The 16,507-nt window shown below is 47.5% G+C and overlaps 1 protein-coding gene across 1 annotated transcript in view; it reads right to left on the bottom strand.

Moving 5' to 3' along the window:
* Positions 1-9,047, bottom strand: part of HMCN1 (hemicentin 1) — a gene marked incomplete at both ends in the record, with an annotated part of 204,833 nt that extends 195,786 nt beyond the window's left edge. Inside the window, one exon of the mRNA XM_084266123.1 lies at positions 8,762-9,047. Within this exon, the coding sequence (XP_084122249.1) occupies positions 8,762-9,047 (286 nt within the window). The remainder of the gene's footprint in view (positions 1-8,761) is intronic.
* Between the last annotated feature and the right edge of the window lie 7,460 nt (positions 9,048-16,507).

The raw sequence follows: 16,507 nt of genomic DNA, 5'->3' as shown, positions 1-16,507 counted from the left end.
CTTCCCTTCCCAGCAAGGTGTGTGATCCTCCAGCACAATCTACACTTTGCTATCTATCACTCTTCAGAAAATGCGACAGCAGCCAGTGATCTGAAGGAAAAGCCACCATGTGGGGAGTGAAGGAGTTTCTCAGGGATAACAGCAATGCAGAGATCCCAAGGCAACTGTTCAAGAGCACTCATGTTAAAAGCCACTGTATCAGGGACCGAAGTTAATACTCTGTACAGCCATTTGCCACATGCTGTGTACCTGATGGTTGAGTTTGTAACAGCGAGGGCTGTTCAAGAAACACCACCACATGACAGATTTGATCCAGAGGAAGCACCGTCCCATCTAAACTCCAGAAGCTCCAGAGAATAGGCACAAGGTTCTGAACAGCTTCAGTTGCCAAACTGCATCAGTAACAATTATGGGGACAGAACAACATCAGGCTGCATTGCCATGAGCTACAGAGAGCTTCACACAGTTGCCACCACCTGGATCTGGAGACAACAGGACAGCAATGCAAGGCAGAACCAGCAGCTTCCATGTAAGCTCAGCAGACAGCAATTTGAAATGTATCGTGAAAAAATAATCCATGATGCAAAGCAGAAGAGAATAACTTATCTGAGGCATTATTACTTTTTTTCCTAAGGAAAAGGCAATCTCCACTGTATCTGCAAGTAAACACAGGGATAGGAATCCCTTCCCTTGCCAAAAAAGCTTCAATAATTGGGGGGTGAGGGAGGTGGGGGGTGGAGGCGGGGTGTGGGGCAGAAATTCCCCTTGTGCATGTATTCTGGGCTGGACAGGCAGAGTTAAGCCGGTAGAAAAAGGAGCTGTAAGGGAGGCTCTGGTAGGCATTTGGATGGTGTCCCAATACTTTGGCTGTCTCACAGGTTTTTGTGATTCTGACACTGGCGATAAGAGTCTTCTGCAATCTAGAATCAACCACTTTTACAGGGACCCCAGATAAACCCTTCCAGGAGATCAAGACGTCAGCGATGTAATCACACAGAGCTGTTTTCATTGATACCACAACGTCTCCGCTGAAGACAACAGCGAGGTTGCATGTGGTCAGTACGAGGACTCACAGGAGTCTCAGAGGTGGAATAACCTGTAGGTGCTTCAGGCTTTATCCTCACCAGCTCAGAGATGTTCACTGCTGCATGGTATCTGTGACTGTCATTCAACTGATGACAGCACCAGTGACATTTAGTAGCAGTAACAATGAAGAGGGGGCATTCCAGCCGTAAGGAAACAGTGTATTTCCTGCTAAAGTCACCAAGGGCCAAATAATAACAGCAACACTTCAGCAGTTCCAGCACAGGAGGACAGGTTTAGTGGCTGTTGTGCCCTGGTTACCTGTATGTCGGCAGACACACCAAGACAGTGCTGGGCCATTCAAAATTTGCATTGGGCCCCCTGAAACGCGAAAGAAAGCCTCAAATCTCAGCCATGCACTCATTACTGCTGTCACAGATCTAAAGAAGTCCAAAATAAAACAAACCCAGAGAAAATCCCTTTCACAAGCTTGAGTTTTTCAGGTAGGACTTTCAGAAATTTGAGGCCAGAGAAGTGTGAAAGATGAGCTGTGAGGACTTCAACCCCATATGCTGTGACACATGGGGTGAGCTACTGCACCAAGACTGGGAGGTCAGACTTGTTAAAGGAACGCTTCCTTTTGTCTCTCCACTTCACATTTGGGAATAATATGAAACCCCTCACCTATCAAAATAAGAAGTCTATTTGAATTAAGCAGAGAATAATTTTCTTTGTCTCTCACCTTACTCTTAGCAAAGTTGAGCCAAGTCTTTCCTTCCTATAAAAACTATGGGATTCTGCTAAGCACTCAGTGTTTACAAAACATTTGGCCACAGGAACTTCAGTGGCCAGCAGCTTAATCCTCCTTGCCAACCTAATACTGCTTACAGTTCAAATATTAGCCAGCTTTCAAACAGTTCTGCCCACTGAGGAAGGTAAGGTGACCTGCTGAACATGGGCAGGAAGAGCTGCTGCCCAAAGATGGGCAGGCCTTCCCAGAACTCACCAAGTCCTCAGCTCTTGATGGGCAGAGATTCCCATTTCCCTCTCACTGCATGGCCCGATCAGGACACACGCACACAGCAGCAACCCACTGAATCTCTCCTACTGCCTCTTCTCTGCCACCCCGGTGCCACCAGCATGCTCCAAATTCATTTACACCCACACAGCACTGAATGTCACCCACTAAAGTACCAAGGAAGTTTATACTGCAGCACGACCTACAACAGACCAGCCTCAGCTTGTCTACAGTTGCAGCGACACCAACAGCTCTACAGACCTGGAAACCCCAAGGGACCACAGGAGCTCCCAAGACTCTTCTCGTGCTGCCCACGTTCCTCGTACAAACTCCACTTCCATGGTGCAGGCAAACCCAGACCTTGTCCTCACTGCTTTGCAGAGTGCTGCCATGCAGTGTCTCCACAGGCCTGCTCCTATCCTCAAGCAAAACTATGACCAAGCCTTGATGTGTTTCTTCCCCGACCACAGGGCAGGCTGAGGACAACGACCTCCTCCTCCAGGCTACCTCAGAAGGCCCATTTAACTCCTCCCAAATAGGAGGAGCGGTGTATATACATTCAGCCTTTACCTGAAAGCTTTAATAGACACCCATAAATCAGAGTAAAGCCTGAGGCCAAAGACCTCGAGCGAGAGAAGAGCATGAAAGGGTGAGCACAGGGCAACACGTCAGAGGGGAGCCTGGCATCAGAAACCTGCCAGGAGGTGAAGAGGCAGGGATGCTGCTCACCTGTAGATACAGAAATGACAAGACAGTGGCACATACTGGGAAGATTGGACACACTGCCACACAGGGGAATGAGAAGAGGGAAGAACTTCAGCTGAGCAGCAATTTAATATTCCTAAGTATGAAAAATGTTAATTTCTAATTTTAATTACCTAGGTTTGATGTCTTCTGTTCCTCATTTGGAAAAAACATTATTTCTTCATTATACTTTCTACAAAACCCCAAAACTATTGAGCCTGCAAAGAGCAAAGTTCCCCAGTCTCTCACATGAGCTGCTGAACTTGTTCCAAGCTTGCATGCAGCTCAGCAGCCCAGCCACTCTTATGGGTACAGTCCTGCAGGCCTGCTAAAGAAAGGGCACCTTGGGTTATAAAGCTAAACACAATTAGGAGCCTTTATGCTTTATGTGATTCACAGAATCACAAAGTTGCAAAAGACCTTAAAGATCAAGTCCAGCCATTCCTGTCCTATACTAAACCACATCCCTGAGCACCTCACCAACCCGTCTGTTAAACAAACCCAGGGGTGGGGACTCAGCCCCCTCCCTGGGCAGCCTGTTCCAGTGCCCCATAACCCTTTCAGGAAAGAACTTTTCCCTCCCATCTGATCTGACCCTGCCCTGGTGCAGCTTGAGCCCATTCCCCCTCATCTTGTCACCTGGCTGAAGAGACCATCACCCACCTCTCTGCACCCTCCTGTCAGGTCTCTATAGGTGGTGATAAGGTCTCCCCTCAGCTGCCTCTTTGCCAGGCTGAACACCCCCAGCTCCCTCAGCCGCTCCTCATAGGATTTGCTCTCCAGCCCCTTTCCCAGCCTGGTTGCCCTTCTCTGGACTCAATCCAGGACCTCAATGTCCTTCTTGTAGCGAGGGGCCCAGAACTGGGCCCAGAACTGGACCCAGCACTCCAGGTGCAGCCTCACCAGTGCCCAGTCCAGGGGCACAATCCCTGCCCTGGCCCTGCTGCCACTCTGGGTCTGACACAAGCCAGGATGTCATTGGCTTTCTTGGTCACCCAGGCACACTGCTGGCTCATGGTCAGTCAGCAGTCACCCAGCACCCCCAGGTCCTTTTCTGCCTGACAGCTCTCCAGCCACTCTGCCCCCAGCCTGTGGCACTGCACGGGGTTGTTCTGTCCCAAGTGCAGGACTCTGCCCTTGGCCTTGCTGAACCTCATCCCAATGGTCTCAACCCATCAGTCCAAGTCTGTTCAGATCCCTCTGAAGACCCCCTACCCTCAAGCAAATCAACACTTCCTCCCAGCTCAGTGACTTCAGAGCTCTATAAAAAAAAAAAAAGGCGGGGGGGGGGGGGGAGAGGGGAGAAGGAGTGGGATCAAGGAGGACGAAAAACTGCATGTCTAGTTTTCCTAGACATAACAACTACAACACTATTTTCCCATCTGAACAAAGCAGCACTAAGGCTTTCCCTTTGCCCACAGCAGCAATACGTTGCACCTCTGGTTTGCAAGGGAAAGGGTCAGGAGATGCTCATATGAGAGATCTGTAACAGTCAGAGTATTAGCAGGCAAGCATCATCCTGTGATCTAGCAAGTCCAGAGGTTACATATTTCCTCCATTTTTCTTGCAATTAAGATGAATTACTGGAGTTTGAGGTAGAAAAATCATCATTCACACTAAAGGCATGCTTGATTAAATCACGAGGAGTCAGTTATTACTGGTATAATTCCATCAGCTTTACAGAAAAAATACTAGGGATGAATTTGTCCTCTTAGGCTTATTTTCCATTCCAAAATTCCTTAATGGCATAAAGAAAAAGTAGAAAAGCTGGCCACAGATGTTAAATAAAGGCATCCTGTGTCCAATTCCGTTTCCACAGGATACAATGCAAGTTACTTAGCAGGAGATCAGGACCCACAGCACGCAACTACAAAAGCATTTGCTGATCCTTAGCTCCAATTCAAAATTTTCTTGTGCCAACTCTTCATAATTTGGGATTTTTTTTTCCTCCGTTCAGTTTTTCCATTGAACACAAGTCTGGCAAGACACTTCTTTGTCAACAGCCTTTTTCAGTATCTACAAAACTTCTGTGGCCACGTTTCGGCAGTGAAAAACCACATTAGACAAATTCCTGCAGTCTGTTATAGCACTGCACATGCTTACACGTGAAGTGGAATCCAAAACAAAAGGCTTTTTCAAACCAGAGAGCTCAGCGTGCCAACAGATGGTACAGCAGCATCAGAATGTGAAACCCATTAGGAGTTTTTTCTCTAGGTCCTAAGTCTGGGCTATGCCCAAAGCCTCCAGTTTGACACTAAAAATATACAGTTAGTACTGGTTCACCGAAATACCACAGCGTGAGCAAAATACCATCGCAGTGGTCACAGCACTACAGTTAAGTCAACCAGCAAAGACCACAATGTGCTGTCACATCCCAAGGCACCGTTAATAAGCAGCACTTGGGGAACAACAGAGTCCAGGAGAATATAGGATAAACACCTACTTCAGATCAACCTTGTGCAATGTCAAGGACTCTTCCAAGACAGATTCTTCTATAGTTTGGTGAACGTACCCTCCCTTATGGTGCTTAGGAAGCAGCTGGGCTGTCTCACTACTCAGTACTAACAGAGGAAAGTGAGCGACCGGGGCACTGCTCAGCACACGCTGTGCAGCACAGATTAGGAAAACATTAGAGCTCAAAGCCAATCCACACCAAATTTAATTTGTATCTACCTACCAACAAACAGTGCACCTGGATCAGGACAGCTTTATACAAAGAGAATCGTAGAACCACAGAATCTCCTGGGTTGGAAGGGACCCATAAGGACCATCAAGTCCAACTCCTGGCTCCATACAGGGTCAGCCAAGGCAGAGCATGGGACTGAGGGCATCATTCAGATGCTTCTGGTGCCCAATCACCCTCTCAGCACAGAACCTCTTCCCAGCATCCAACCTAAACCTCCCCCGTTGCAGCTTCATGCCATTCCCTCAGGTTCTATCCCTGGTCCCCAAAGAGAAGAGATCACCAACCGCCCCTTCGCTCCCCCTTGTCAGGAAGCCACAGACCACCATGAGTCTCCCCTCAGCCTCCTTTTCTCCAAGCTGGACAAACCCAAGGACTTCAGCCTCTCCTCATACGACTTCCCCTCCAGACCCTTCAACACCCTTGTTACCCCTTGAATCTGACAATTCTAGTCAATCGGTTTCTTTTCACTGAAACTGCCACAAAATACAAGAAGCCTCTAAATTTGCTTTCAGCTTCACAGAATAAAAGAATGGTTTGGTTGAAAAGGACCTTAAAGCCCAGCTAGTTCCAACCCCACTGCCATGGACAGTGGCAAAGCTCCTTGGAGTTGAGGTTCAGCTCCTTGGAGAGTCCCTTTTGCCTCATGGACCTGAGTGCCACACAAAAATATCAAGAGCAGTTCATCTCTGGGCAGCTACATATAAAGCTCTTTTTTGAAAGGAAAAAAAATCATCAGTTGAGCAAATAACCAGACAACTTGAGGAAAAAAAATAATAATCAGAATTCATCAATTTAGTTCAGCAACCTTCAGAAAGAACACCACCAGGTAAGTGAATTGGACCCTGTAAATACAAACCAAGTGATATTCTTCAGACTTAAGAAAAGGTACTTTAAAAAAAAATATGTTGAAGAACTGGTCACAACAGTATTTTTGGCATTTTTTTTTTACAAGCTCTTAAACTTGGTCACCATCAGATAGAGCAGACTACCTGCAGTCTCCACTGCTACAGCCAAATAATTTAAGAAATTAGAAGGACACATCACGATCCAAAAAAAGTTGCAGAGAAATACTGTTCAGAAAGACAAAGTAAAGCTTAAAATTATACATTCTCCACTTTCAAAGAGCTTTATGACCTCACAAGTTATCCATCAAGCTATAGAGTAAGGCCCCTCAGGCTGCAGAGGGAAGCTGGACTTCCACACGGAGCCATGTAACAGGATCCACCAACACAAGCTTGCCAGCAGCTCTTTGTTGCGTAGGTCAGCTCTCTGCAGGTTTAAGTTTCAGTTACTCTCCTGAATGAAATCTAACATTTGCCAAGGAAAGGGATCTCCTAGAGGAAAAAAGGGAAGGGAGGAGGAGGCAAGGAAGGAAAGAAGTCTGTGAGGGGAAAAAACCTGAATCAAGGAAGGTGGTGGCTGCTTTGTTCCTAGCAAGGTACATATGGAGCAAGGTGGTGGGACAGCAAAGGGTCATTAAAAGAACCAGTCTAATGGAAGCAAAGAGCCTGGAGCATCAGTGGAAACAAGCGTCTGGGAGATGGGAGGAAAGGAATGAAGAGGGGAAAATATGTAGAAGAAAAACTGAACAAGGAAGAGAGAACATGTGGTATGAGAAGGAAAAAAGCAGCTATAGAAACAAAGGATTTGAAAGTGTCCTGCAATGAAAATGAAGCATAGGAGCTACAGTGATTTAAAAGCTGAAACTTCTTTCTACCCAGGATGCACAAGTACAAATGGCCATTCACACAGACCTGCAAACGAAAAGCACAAGATTCAAGATGACCTTCTTGCTGTCACGGTTGGTGCAGAGCCCCAAGTGCTCCAAAAAAAGAGAACTATCAGTTCTTATAAGAGATCAGTTTCTGCTCACCAAAGGGGAGACGTACAAAGTGTAACTATGGAGAGAAAATAAACCCAAAACACTCCCAACCCAGCACATTCATTTTCTGCCCCATCCAAGGAGAAAGAACGAGAACTACCAGCTTGACTTTCCAAAAGGAGTTCTAGGCTCTATACTTCTGTACTTGACCAAAACCTTTGGTCAAGATTGCTTACTTCCGTGGGCTGATGCTTTTTAATTCCCGTATATGCTTGTTACATAAAAAACCAAAAAGCTAAGGGGGAGGGAGAAGTGACACCACAGGTGAAAACAGTGAGGTTGATAAATGGACCCTTTTGCAATAGGTCACTCTGATTCCGGAGTGATGGACTCTTTACCAGAAAAAAAAACAGCAAACCCCTACAAACTTATCAGTAACAGCAAAATTTACAGAAATTTCCTCTAATTTTCCAAGTATTTATAACAATAGCTAGCACATATCTTATAGGCAGAGGCATCTATGGCTGGGGGAAACACAAGGAAGGAATGTTCATTTGATGACATCCCTGCAAAAGCAGAACTCTTAAGAATTGCCTTCTGGAATATCATGTTCTGAGATAGAGGTAATTTTCCAGGGCTTTTCCCCTGCTCTTTCATTGTGTCGTGTGTCGTGTCGTGTCGTCGTCCCCCCCCCCCCGCCTTATTTTTTTTTTAAAAAGGAGTTTTTCCTGCACAGTCCAGCACATCACCAGCCTGAGGCACCCCATTCCTACTTGCTCTTCAAGTCACCAGAAGGCATTTGACAAAGAAAAAGGAAGAAAGACAGAGTAAAGGGATAGGAAGGGAATAGAAAACAGATGCTGAAAGAGAGGAACACACAACGCACAGCGGAAAGAGGGAAGAAAGGTATAACGAGGGAAAGAAATCACAGCCCAAACCAGAAAACAAAGCCACCCCCACACCGCGCGAAGCTTCTGGACCGTTTCAGTGCGAGCTGCTGAATGTAAACACGGGACAGGACCAGGGGAAAAGCGCGACCGTACTGTGCGTGTCTGTAAGTGAATTGCCACAGAAGGACGCTGGAAAAAACCCAACTAAACGCAAAACCACTTCGTAGCTTCGGTCCCCGCATACGTGCGGTCTACCAGGAGAGGGTCACGGAGCTACTCCAGCACGTACTCGAGTTTTTAAGAGGAGCATTCGATCCCCCGACCCCCTGGCTGGCGCGTACAGCGCGCTCCGAGCCCGGCTCGTTCAGGCGGCATCTGGAAGGTGCTGGCGCTCAGCGGGCGCTACACGCCACCGGCGAGCTCCGGCGGTGTGACAGGACCGGCCGGCCCGAGCCGGACCTCCTCCGCCGGCCTGCCCAGGCTCCCCTTCCCCTCCCGCCCCCAGCCCGTCTCGGCGTGTGCCGCGCTCCGGAGCTCCCCCCGCTCTTGGGCCGGACGGCCCAGGGAGAAATCCCTACCTGGATCGTGGAAGGGCACCAAGGCGAAGTTGTAAAGCGGCCTCTTGGGTCTTTTCAGCGACGTTTCCAGGATCTTGGATGCCCCCTCGATAACCTGCACCAGGTCGTCGTACATGGAGCCGGTCACATCAAACACGAACGCCAGGGTGGAGGCGCCCTCCGGCACCGCCTCGCCGCCGGGCTCTCTGCCGCCGGGCTCGGGCGCAGCGCGGGGGCACAGGGCGAGCAGCAACAGCACGGCGCCCGGACACACTCCCCGCGCTCCGCTGCCCCCGCGGAAAGCCATGTTCCCCGGCAGCCCCCACAGCTCCCGCGACAGGCGCTTGCGACGGCCCGCCCGAAGCAGCGCGGAGAGACGGGCGCCCACCGCCCGCTCCGCTCCCCCCAGCACGGAGGGCAGGAAGCGCCGCGGCTTTTGTCTGCGCGCGGCTGCGACCCCGCTCCGCCTTTCTTATCGGGCAGGGCTGGGGCAGCGCCGCCCCGAGGGAGAGGGCTGAGCCCCGTCCATGCCGGGGGTGCAAGAGCTGCCGCCGGCGCCGACAGAACTGAGACTGCGGCCGCAGGAGCCCCGGCTGCGGACTGAGGCGGTGCTCGCCCCGACCCCGCCTCCCATGGCCCACCGCGGCCCCTGCCCTCACCTCGGGGCCCTTTCCCGTGCGGCTGGGGCCGGGGCCGCCCCTCGCACCTGGCCGCCTGCTGCCTCTCCCGCGCCGCCCCGCCCCAAGCCGCCGTCCCGGCGGGCGCTGAGCCGCGCGGGGAAGCCTCCCTGGCGGGAACGGGGCGGTGAGGGACAGGCCTGCCCGTCCCGGAGCCGGGCTGTGTGCCCACACCTGCCGAGCCGGCGGGGACGGCCGGCGGGTTTATGTTTTATTACAAACTGCAATCTCTCCTACATGCCCTGGTTCTCCTCTCACTTGGTTACGCCTCCGCCACAAGTACCTGAAACCAGGAAGCTGAACCTGCCGAGGCCCCTCCAGCCTCAGGTTCCCTCTGCCCCATGGAAGCATTCTTACAGTGACCGCTGCAAGTGGCAGAACAGGCCCCAAACTGTGATCAGGGCCCAGGCACCGGTGGTCTCTGGCACAAAGGAAAGAAAACAAGTGGCCAGCGCAGCAGCCTGACCCCGCTGAGGCAGTGGCAGAGATTAAAGGCCATACATTTCAGAACTCCTGGGTTGTTTAAGGACGCTGACACAGAAATGCCTTTGAAAATCCAATCCTAAGTGGCCAACATAAAAAATCCTTTTGGTGGATACCAAAAAAGGCTCAAACCCACATTGCGCCAGCTCACCTCAGTGCAGGTCTCAGCAGGCTCCCTTCCCATCAGCCGCGCCATGTGCTGACCAGCCCAATCCGGCATCATTTCCAACACCAAGTGGGAAGGAAACCCCATCCTTTGTTTCCAGCGGGGTGGCCAAGGCATTTGCTGCAGCTCAGAAAGGTAGACTGTGAAGCAGAATTTACTTCATTAGTTTCCCTCCTCGTTTTACTAATCTTAAAATTGGTGTTAAAACTTGAAACCATCATATTGCGACTGGAAAATTAATCATGTAGAAACACTGCTTATCCTAATCAAGTTATAAGCCTGGAATTCAATTATAAAAAACAGATGTTTACATTCTTTCTCCCCTTCAGCACTGATGTCATGAGAAGGAAGCACATAACCAGAGCTGTGCAAATTATTCACAATAAAACCCCAAACCGTGGAAAACTCGCCTCATCCGCTAGCAGAAAACTCACACCAGGTTTGTCAAAAATATTCAAATCTTGTAGGCAGGGATGTGTTCAAAGCATAAAATAGGGGAATATATTCTGAACCATCGAGGCCGGCTGCACAAGAAAGCCACCGTGGTGTCTGTTTTCAATTCTATCTCCTCTGGATGTGAGCGGGTGAGAGTTGGTGCCCCTACAAAAAACATAACCCTCTCGGACACATCTCTAAGCAAATGTCACTCTAACATGGGTTTTAAGGTACAGCACAAAGAAAAATAATAATTTCCTAACAGTGGAAACTGGTATTTCTTTTTGTTGCCTAACACTTTCCACTATAAAATAGCCTGGAAGCTTGGAAGCTCTAACGCTATTATTCACAGCAGGCCTTTGAAATTTGCAGGAAGCAAGCCCTGTAGCAAGAGGAACAGTAATTCTTTTTTCCTTCTCTAATGAAATTATTTTCATAGTTTGCCAAAGAATCGTTTATTAAAAAAAAAACCCAAAACCTCAAAAAAACCCCAACCCTATGTTCCTTCTGACATGCTCTACAGTGAAGTTTTGACAGCGTGCCAGACTAATAACTAAGCACAAACACTCGAGGTCAGGCCCATGCCACTGTCAAAGCACACTGTAGCAGAAACACCTGGAGATGATCAGGACAAAGGCCAGGGGGAGAGAAGGGGGGCTGGGCTGGGGTACCCCGGGGGTGGAGGTCCCCTCACCTCCCCACAGACCCAGCTTTGCCACAGCAGGCTACCACCTTCGCTGTTTCCAACAGTGAGCATCTCTTCCTGTGCCCAGATATCACAGTTGTCTTCAAGGCTTGCTCCCTAATTTTGAGCAGCTCTGGCTTAACCTTGATATCCTTTTAATGCCTCTTTGGGGGCTGGAGTTTGACATTTTGTTGATACAATTGAGCAGCATGGAAGGATTCAGCAGATGTGGAGTTGATTGGCAAATTCCTTCCCACCACGCTCTCACACTGCCGCACTGAGGGGGAGCGAAGTGGTACCTGCCAGAGCTGGATGGCCTTCAAAGCTCCCTCCCAACCCAAACTATTCTCTGATTCTATGACTACATATTTATCCTGGATAGTTATAAATTATGAGGTGAGGTGTAGTAGAGTTAAGTCATTTAATTCCTTCTCTCTTTCTAGCTTGTCTCAAATATAAAAAGCAGAAAATTTGTATGCTCTGGGGAAAATACACTAGTTTAGAAGACTGGGAAGGGAATAAAGTACTTCTCAGCCTTTAAACTTGTGTTCACATCTGCTCCATTTTTTAAGTTAGAGCTGAAACTTAGTGCTATCCAATGGCTGCCAGCTTCATTTTCACTCATAGTAAACAAGCATCCACTGCAAAAACTGAAGTTTCCATCTGCAGGAGAGTACATCAAAGTAATTGTTTTTAAAGCTGATGCTACTCTCTAATTACAGAGCAAACTGCTGAGACCAAAGCAGATCATCCTCCTGGGATCCCATGGACCCCTCTCAGCAGGCTGCATCTACCAGAGCTCTTTCTCACGACACCTCTTTTCTGCTCAGCAAGTCCTGCACGTACACCAGATACTCTTTGTCACACATGCTTGAAGATATATTTTTTATCCACATGTCAAGGTTTGATTCCCTCTCCTTCTCAAGGCCCTGTCCCTCCTTCCTTTCTTTTCTCTGTTTGAATGTGAGTAATTGTTGTGGAAAAGGACGGAATTGTTGCTGTTTGTTTTGGTGCTGTCTGCATGAGGTGTATGTATTGTATGGTGAGATCTCTCTGGTTCTAGACACAGTGTTTTCTTAGCCAGTCTGCAGTCCTGGCTTGGTGTTTTATGTATATAGACACTCTGCTCCCGCCTATGAGAGGAACAACTTCATATCTATCAAAGCCATTCACTGAAAATTACATCCTTGGTCTCAAATCCCATGCTTTGAAGTAGTGTGCTGGCAGAACCTCTGCTGCTTTTGGGAAGGATGGGGTTAAAATGACATCCTCAGGAGGAATGCTACCTGGGAATTAGCAGGAGCCTGGAACCAGGTAAAGGAGCTCACTAGTGCTCCTGCCATCAGATCTGCAGAGACCAACAAGCAAGCAGAAAAGAGAAAGCACTGATAGATTAATCATTGGTTATGTCTCCCGAAATCTCCGCATGCGTCACAAAGACCACGAAGAAAGCAGCTCTCCTTTGGGGGAGATCCTGTCCCACACCACCAGTCAGGGTCCAAACTGTGAAGCCATGGAGGAAACACTGACCTTTTTCCAGGTAGCAACTGCTGTTTTTTTACCCGTGCAGCTGGCCTCAAATTCACACGCGTGTCTTTGGTGCTCTGCTTTCTTCTCAGCAACTAAGGCTTGTTGCCTGGTTCAGTTCAAAGTTCTTCTGCAGGCAGAAGACGACAGCCTTCATACCCAGTAACCTTGATGTCTCTTAGTGGTTTAGTCGCAGAAGATTCACATCATCCCGTTTGATACATGAGCTCTGCCAAAGATACAGAGCTTAGGCCTTCGTATAAAAGCAGCACGTGTGTGACTTTGGTTTGACTTCTGGCTGCTGGATCTTCAGGGGGGTCATATATTGTACGGTTTTCTCCAAAATCCATATGACTAGAAACCACCTGCTTACTCTGAGAAAACAAACGCCAGGGCTCTAGCATGAGCACCTCTCTGTGGGGACAGACACTTTTATTTGATAATCCAGGTTCTGAAGGGCCACGAGTTCCTGATCTTCACATCCCCAAAGAGGTTTGTTTGAATCTGAAATCGAGCTCCAGGCTCTGTTCCCAGCTCCCCTCCTTCAGGTACCAGCATTAATCAAATAGCTGGACCCAGGATGGTATTTTAAGCTGTTCACACCTACAATGTCTGCCTGAATTTGGACCGCCCCATACCTCATGGGTACTGCTTTTCTAAACTCGGTCTGCATTACAAGCCCAGCAATGCTGGAAGTTTCTATGGCTTTGGCAATTAATGCTTCCCAGCACAAGGAGCACAAACAGGCGAATGCTGATGATGCTGTGCATCCTGCAGACATTTCTAACAACAGACAGCTTTTAATGTAAGAGTTGTAAAAATGAGATATTTTTAAGATGTGGAGAATTGAGAAGGATCTAGAGAGAGAATCTGTTGGCATTTTCCATCTCCGTTCTCAGCTCCACAGAAGTTTGCTTAAATATAAATGTCAGTTTGATTCACGGCTCAGCACGTTTCAGGGTATCGCATAATAGTGAGAAAGAGCTAGACACAAGCAGTAAGTAGCTGTAGCAACTGGAGTAGTTTGTTTAATAAACCATGTGCCTGGGCCAAGAGACCATTTCACCCTGCAAAAGCACTGAATCATCTCTCATCTGTGAGATGAAATCACTTTGCTTTTGGTTATAAAACATTTGTTTTATGAAACAGGTCATCCTGTGATCATGACATAGGAGTAAAAGTCAGGAGCCAAGAGCTTGCTTTCTGGCTCGGAAACAGACTTGCTGCCTTTGTTAAAGCAATAATGTATCCAGAGCAGGACCAAACTAGGACCTGCTCTGCTACTTCCCTGCTCGCTTGGAAAAAGACCAGCAGATAAGATGATGGATGGATGGATGGATGGATGGATGGATGGATGGATGGGATGAATGGATGGATGGATGGATACAACAATCAATGAAGTCTGTACCTACTGGACAAAGCACTTTTGATCTCTTAATCGATTGTTACATTCACATTGTAGCCTAAGCACTTTGGAGCACAAATTATAAATGGGTTTCTCATCAACGTACCCTACAAAATCTGCACACTCCATAACACTGAGCTCCCTAGTTTCCATCATGCAAATGAGGAATGAAAGCAGAGGAACAAATTCCTTGCTGAAAGTCACGCAGGAAATCCATGGCAGGACCAGAGGAGCACAGTCCTGCATTTCACCTTGCTTAACATCGTTATTCTCCTTTCTCTGTACCTCAAGATTCTTTAGTGCTAAAAGGGGATTGTGCATCTCTTTCTGCCCTGAATGCTGGGAGCAGGGAAGTGCCAGGAAAATGCACACCACCTTGTATTCTTCCATTGTAAAGTTTTGTGAGGTTGGCCAGTCTCTTTCAAAAGCTGTTATAGCTTAGTGTCTATCAGCGACTACCTTGGTCCTTATTTGCAAGGTGTTTTGTTGGCATTCTCTTGCCTAAAAAGAACCCATACTCATGACCACTCCTGGGTTTTGACTGCAGTCCAATCTTGACCAGTTTTAGAAATATCTGCACCATGTCTGAACAGCTACAAAGGAATATACTTCTTTTTAATCTGTATTGGGAGCGCTACTTCAAGATCTTAAATATCTAATGAGCAACCTAATGCATTTCTCTATGAAAACTATGTGGGGCAGAACAACCATACTGTAAAGGTCATTTTTCAAGCCCAGCTCTATGAAGACTGGTAAATCCTCTACTTGAATTTTTACACTCCTGCACCCACAAAACACACACTAATTCTCCACAGACCAGAGCTGTTCTCACCCACAGTCACGTCACTGCAAAACCTGACTCATGGCTGTATGTTACATATGGTGTGTGAGGCAGCATGGGCTTCACCATGCTGAAAATTTCCACTGACCACAGACATCCACATCCAGCCTAAGCACCTTAAGTCCTTTTTCCAGCCCATGGAGATCAGATCAATACAGAGAAGCACAGCCAGGCTTTCATTTATTGACAGTAAAGAGTCTGAGGTGACCAGTTCAGGTGGAGACATCTACACAGTGGATATCTGCTTCTAGCCCACGGGTGAGGATGCCACCTACACAATAACAGTTCTGTGGAACTGGGAGTGTCCCTACTGTTTTACTTAAAGACAAGATGATGGGGCCCTGGGACAGGCTGCCCAGGGAGGTGTGGAGTCTCTTTCTCTGGAGATATTCCAGACCTGTCTGGACACCTCCCTGTGCGACCTGTCCTAGGGACCCTGCTTTGGCAGGGGGGGTTGGACCAGATGAGCATTGGAGCTCCCTTCCAGCCCCTGTGATTCTGTGCTTCTGTAATCTCTTGACCTCTGAGGTTCCATCTGAACTTTTGAGCCAGGATTTTATACAATATTTCAGTATTGTTGCCTGAAGGTGATTTGTGAAATAACTTTTCCAAGACTTTTCCAAACAAGTTGTTTCACTGCAAATATCAAAGAAAGCGGAGGCTGCTGTGCCAGAAGTATGGAACATGATGCAGTAGAGATCTCCCGTATCAATTAGGAGAATCACCAAGTCACCCAGTTGATTCTTTCAAGTAATACCCATATGTATGTTAAATTGCACTCATACCTTCTATCGAATCCCATGTGTAGGAAATGGGATGTATATGTAAGGAAAGGGGTAAGATCATGTTACAATACATTTACTGCTGTCACCATGAGTTACCTGTTGGAGAGAGGAATTTTTGCAAACATCCTGCAGCACTATTATAAAGATACTCCGAGTTTTTTCACATTGGCAATGATTGTATCCTCCAGAACGTCAAGATATTCTATTGCCCAGTTCAGGATTTTCAATAGAATTTACAAACAATTGGGCAACCAGGCTGTATGAGAAGAACTGTATCGGTTTCGGGGGAGTTTCAAGAACTCCATCTCCCTCTACTGGTAAATCGGAATGAAAGGTTTCGAAATAGATGACAAAAAGTGTGGGGTTTTACTCTTGCTTTCAATAGCAAATAGAACATGGAATTATATCTTCATAGATGAGGTTGAAAACCACCTTAAAATAGAAGCAGAATTTCCCAGAAATACACACAGACACCATCCCTGTATCCAAGTGTTTTGCACGTGACATTTCTGCAGGCCTTTTCTACAGGAAGGGCTTTCTGGAAAGTAAATTTAGGCATACAGAGAGATTCTAGTGATGGGACAATTCAAAGAGCAAGTGTGCTTTCTACAGTTTGGAAAAAAACCCACTGATTTCTTTACAGAATACTTTTTTAAACTGGACCGAAATTGATAGATTTGTTTAATTAACTTGACCAGAGAAAATCAAGCATCTGTTAGTAGTTTTACATCATGTTGTTAATACTGTGCGGGGAGGGGGGGTG

Source organism: Gallinula chloropus (genome assembly GCF_964237585.1).
Source record: "Gallinula chloropus genome assembly, chromosome: 6".
Taxonomy (NCBI): domain Eukaryota; kingdom Metazoa; phylum Chordata; class Aves; order Gruiformes; family Rallidae; genus Gallinula; species Gallinula chloropus.
Note: the sequence above shows the minus strand (reverse complement) of the source record. Positions and strands in the feature narration are given on the sequence as shown.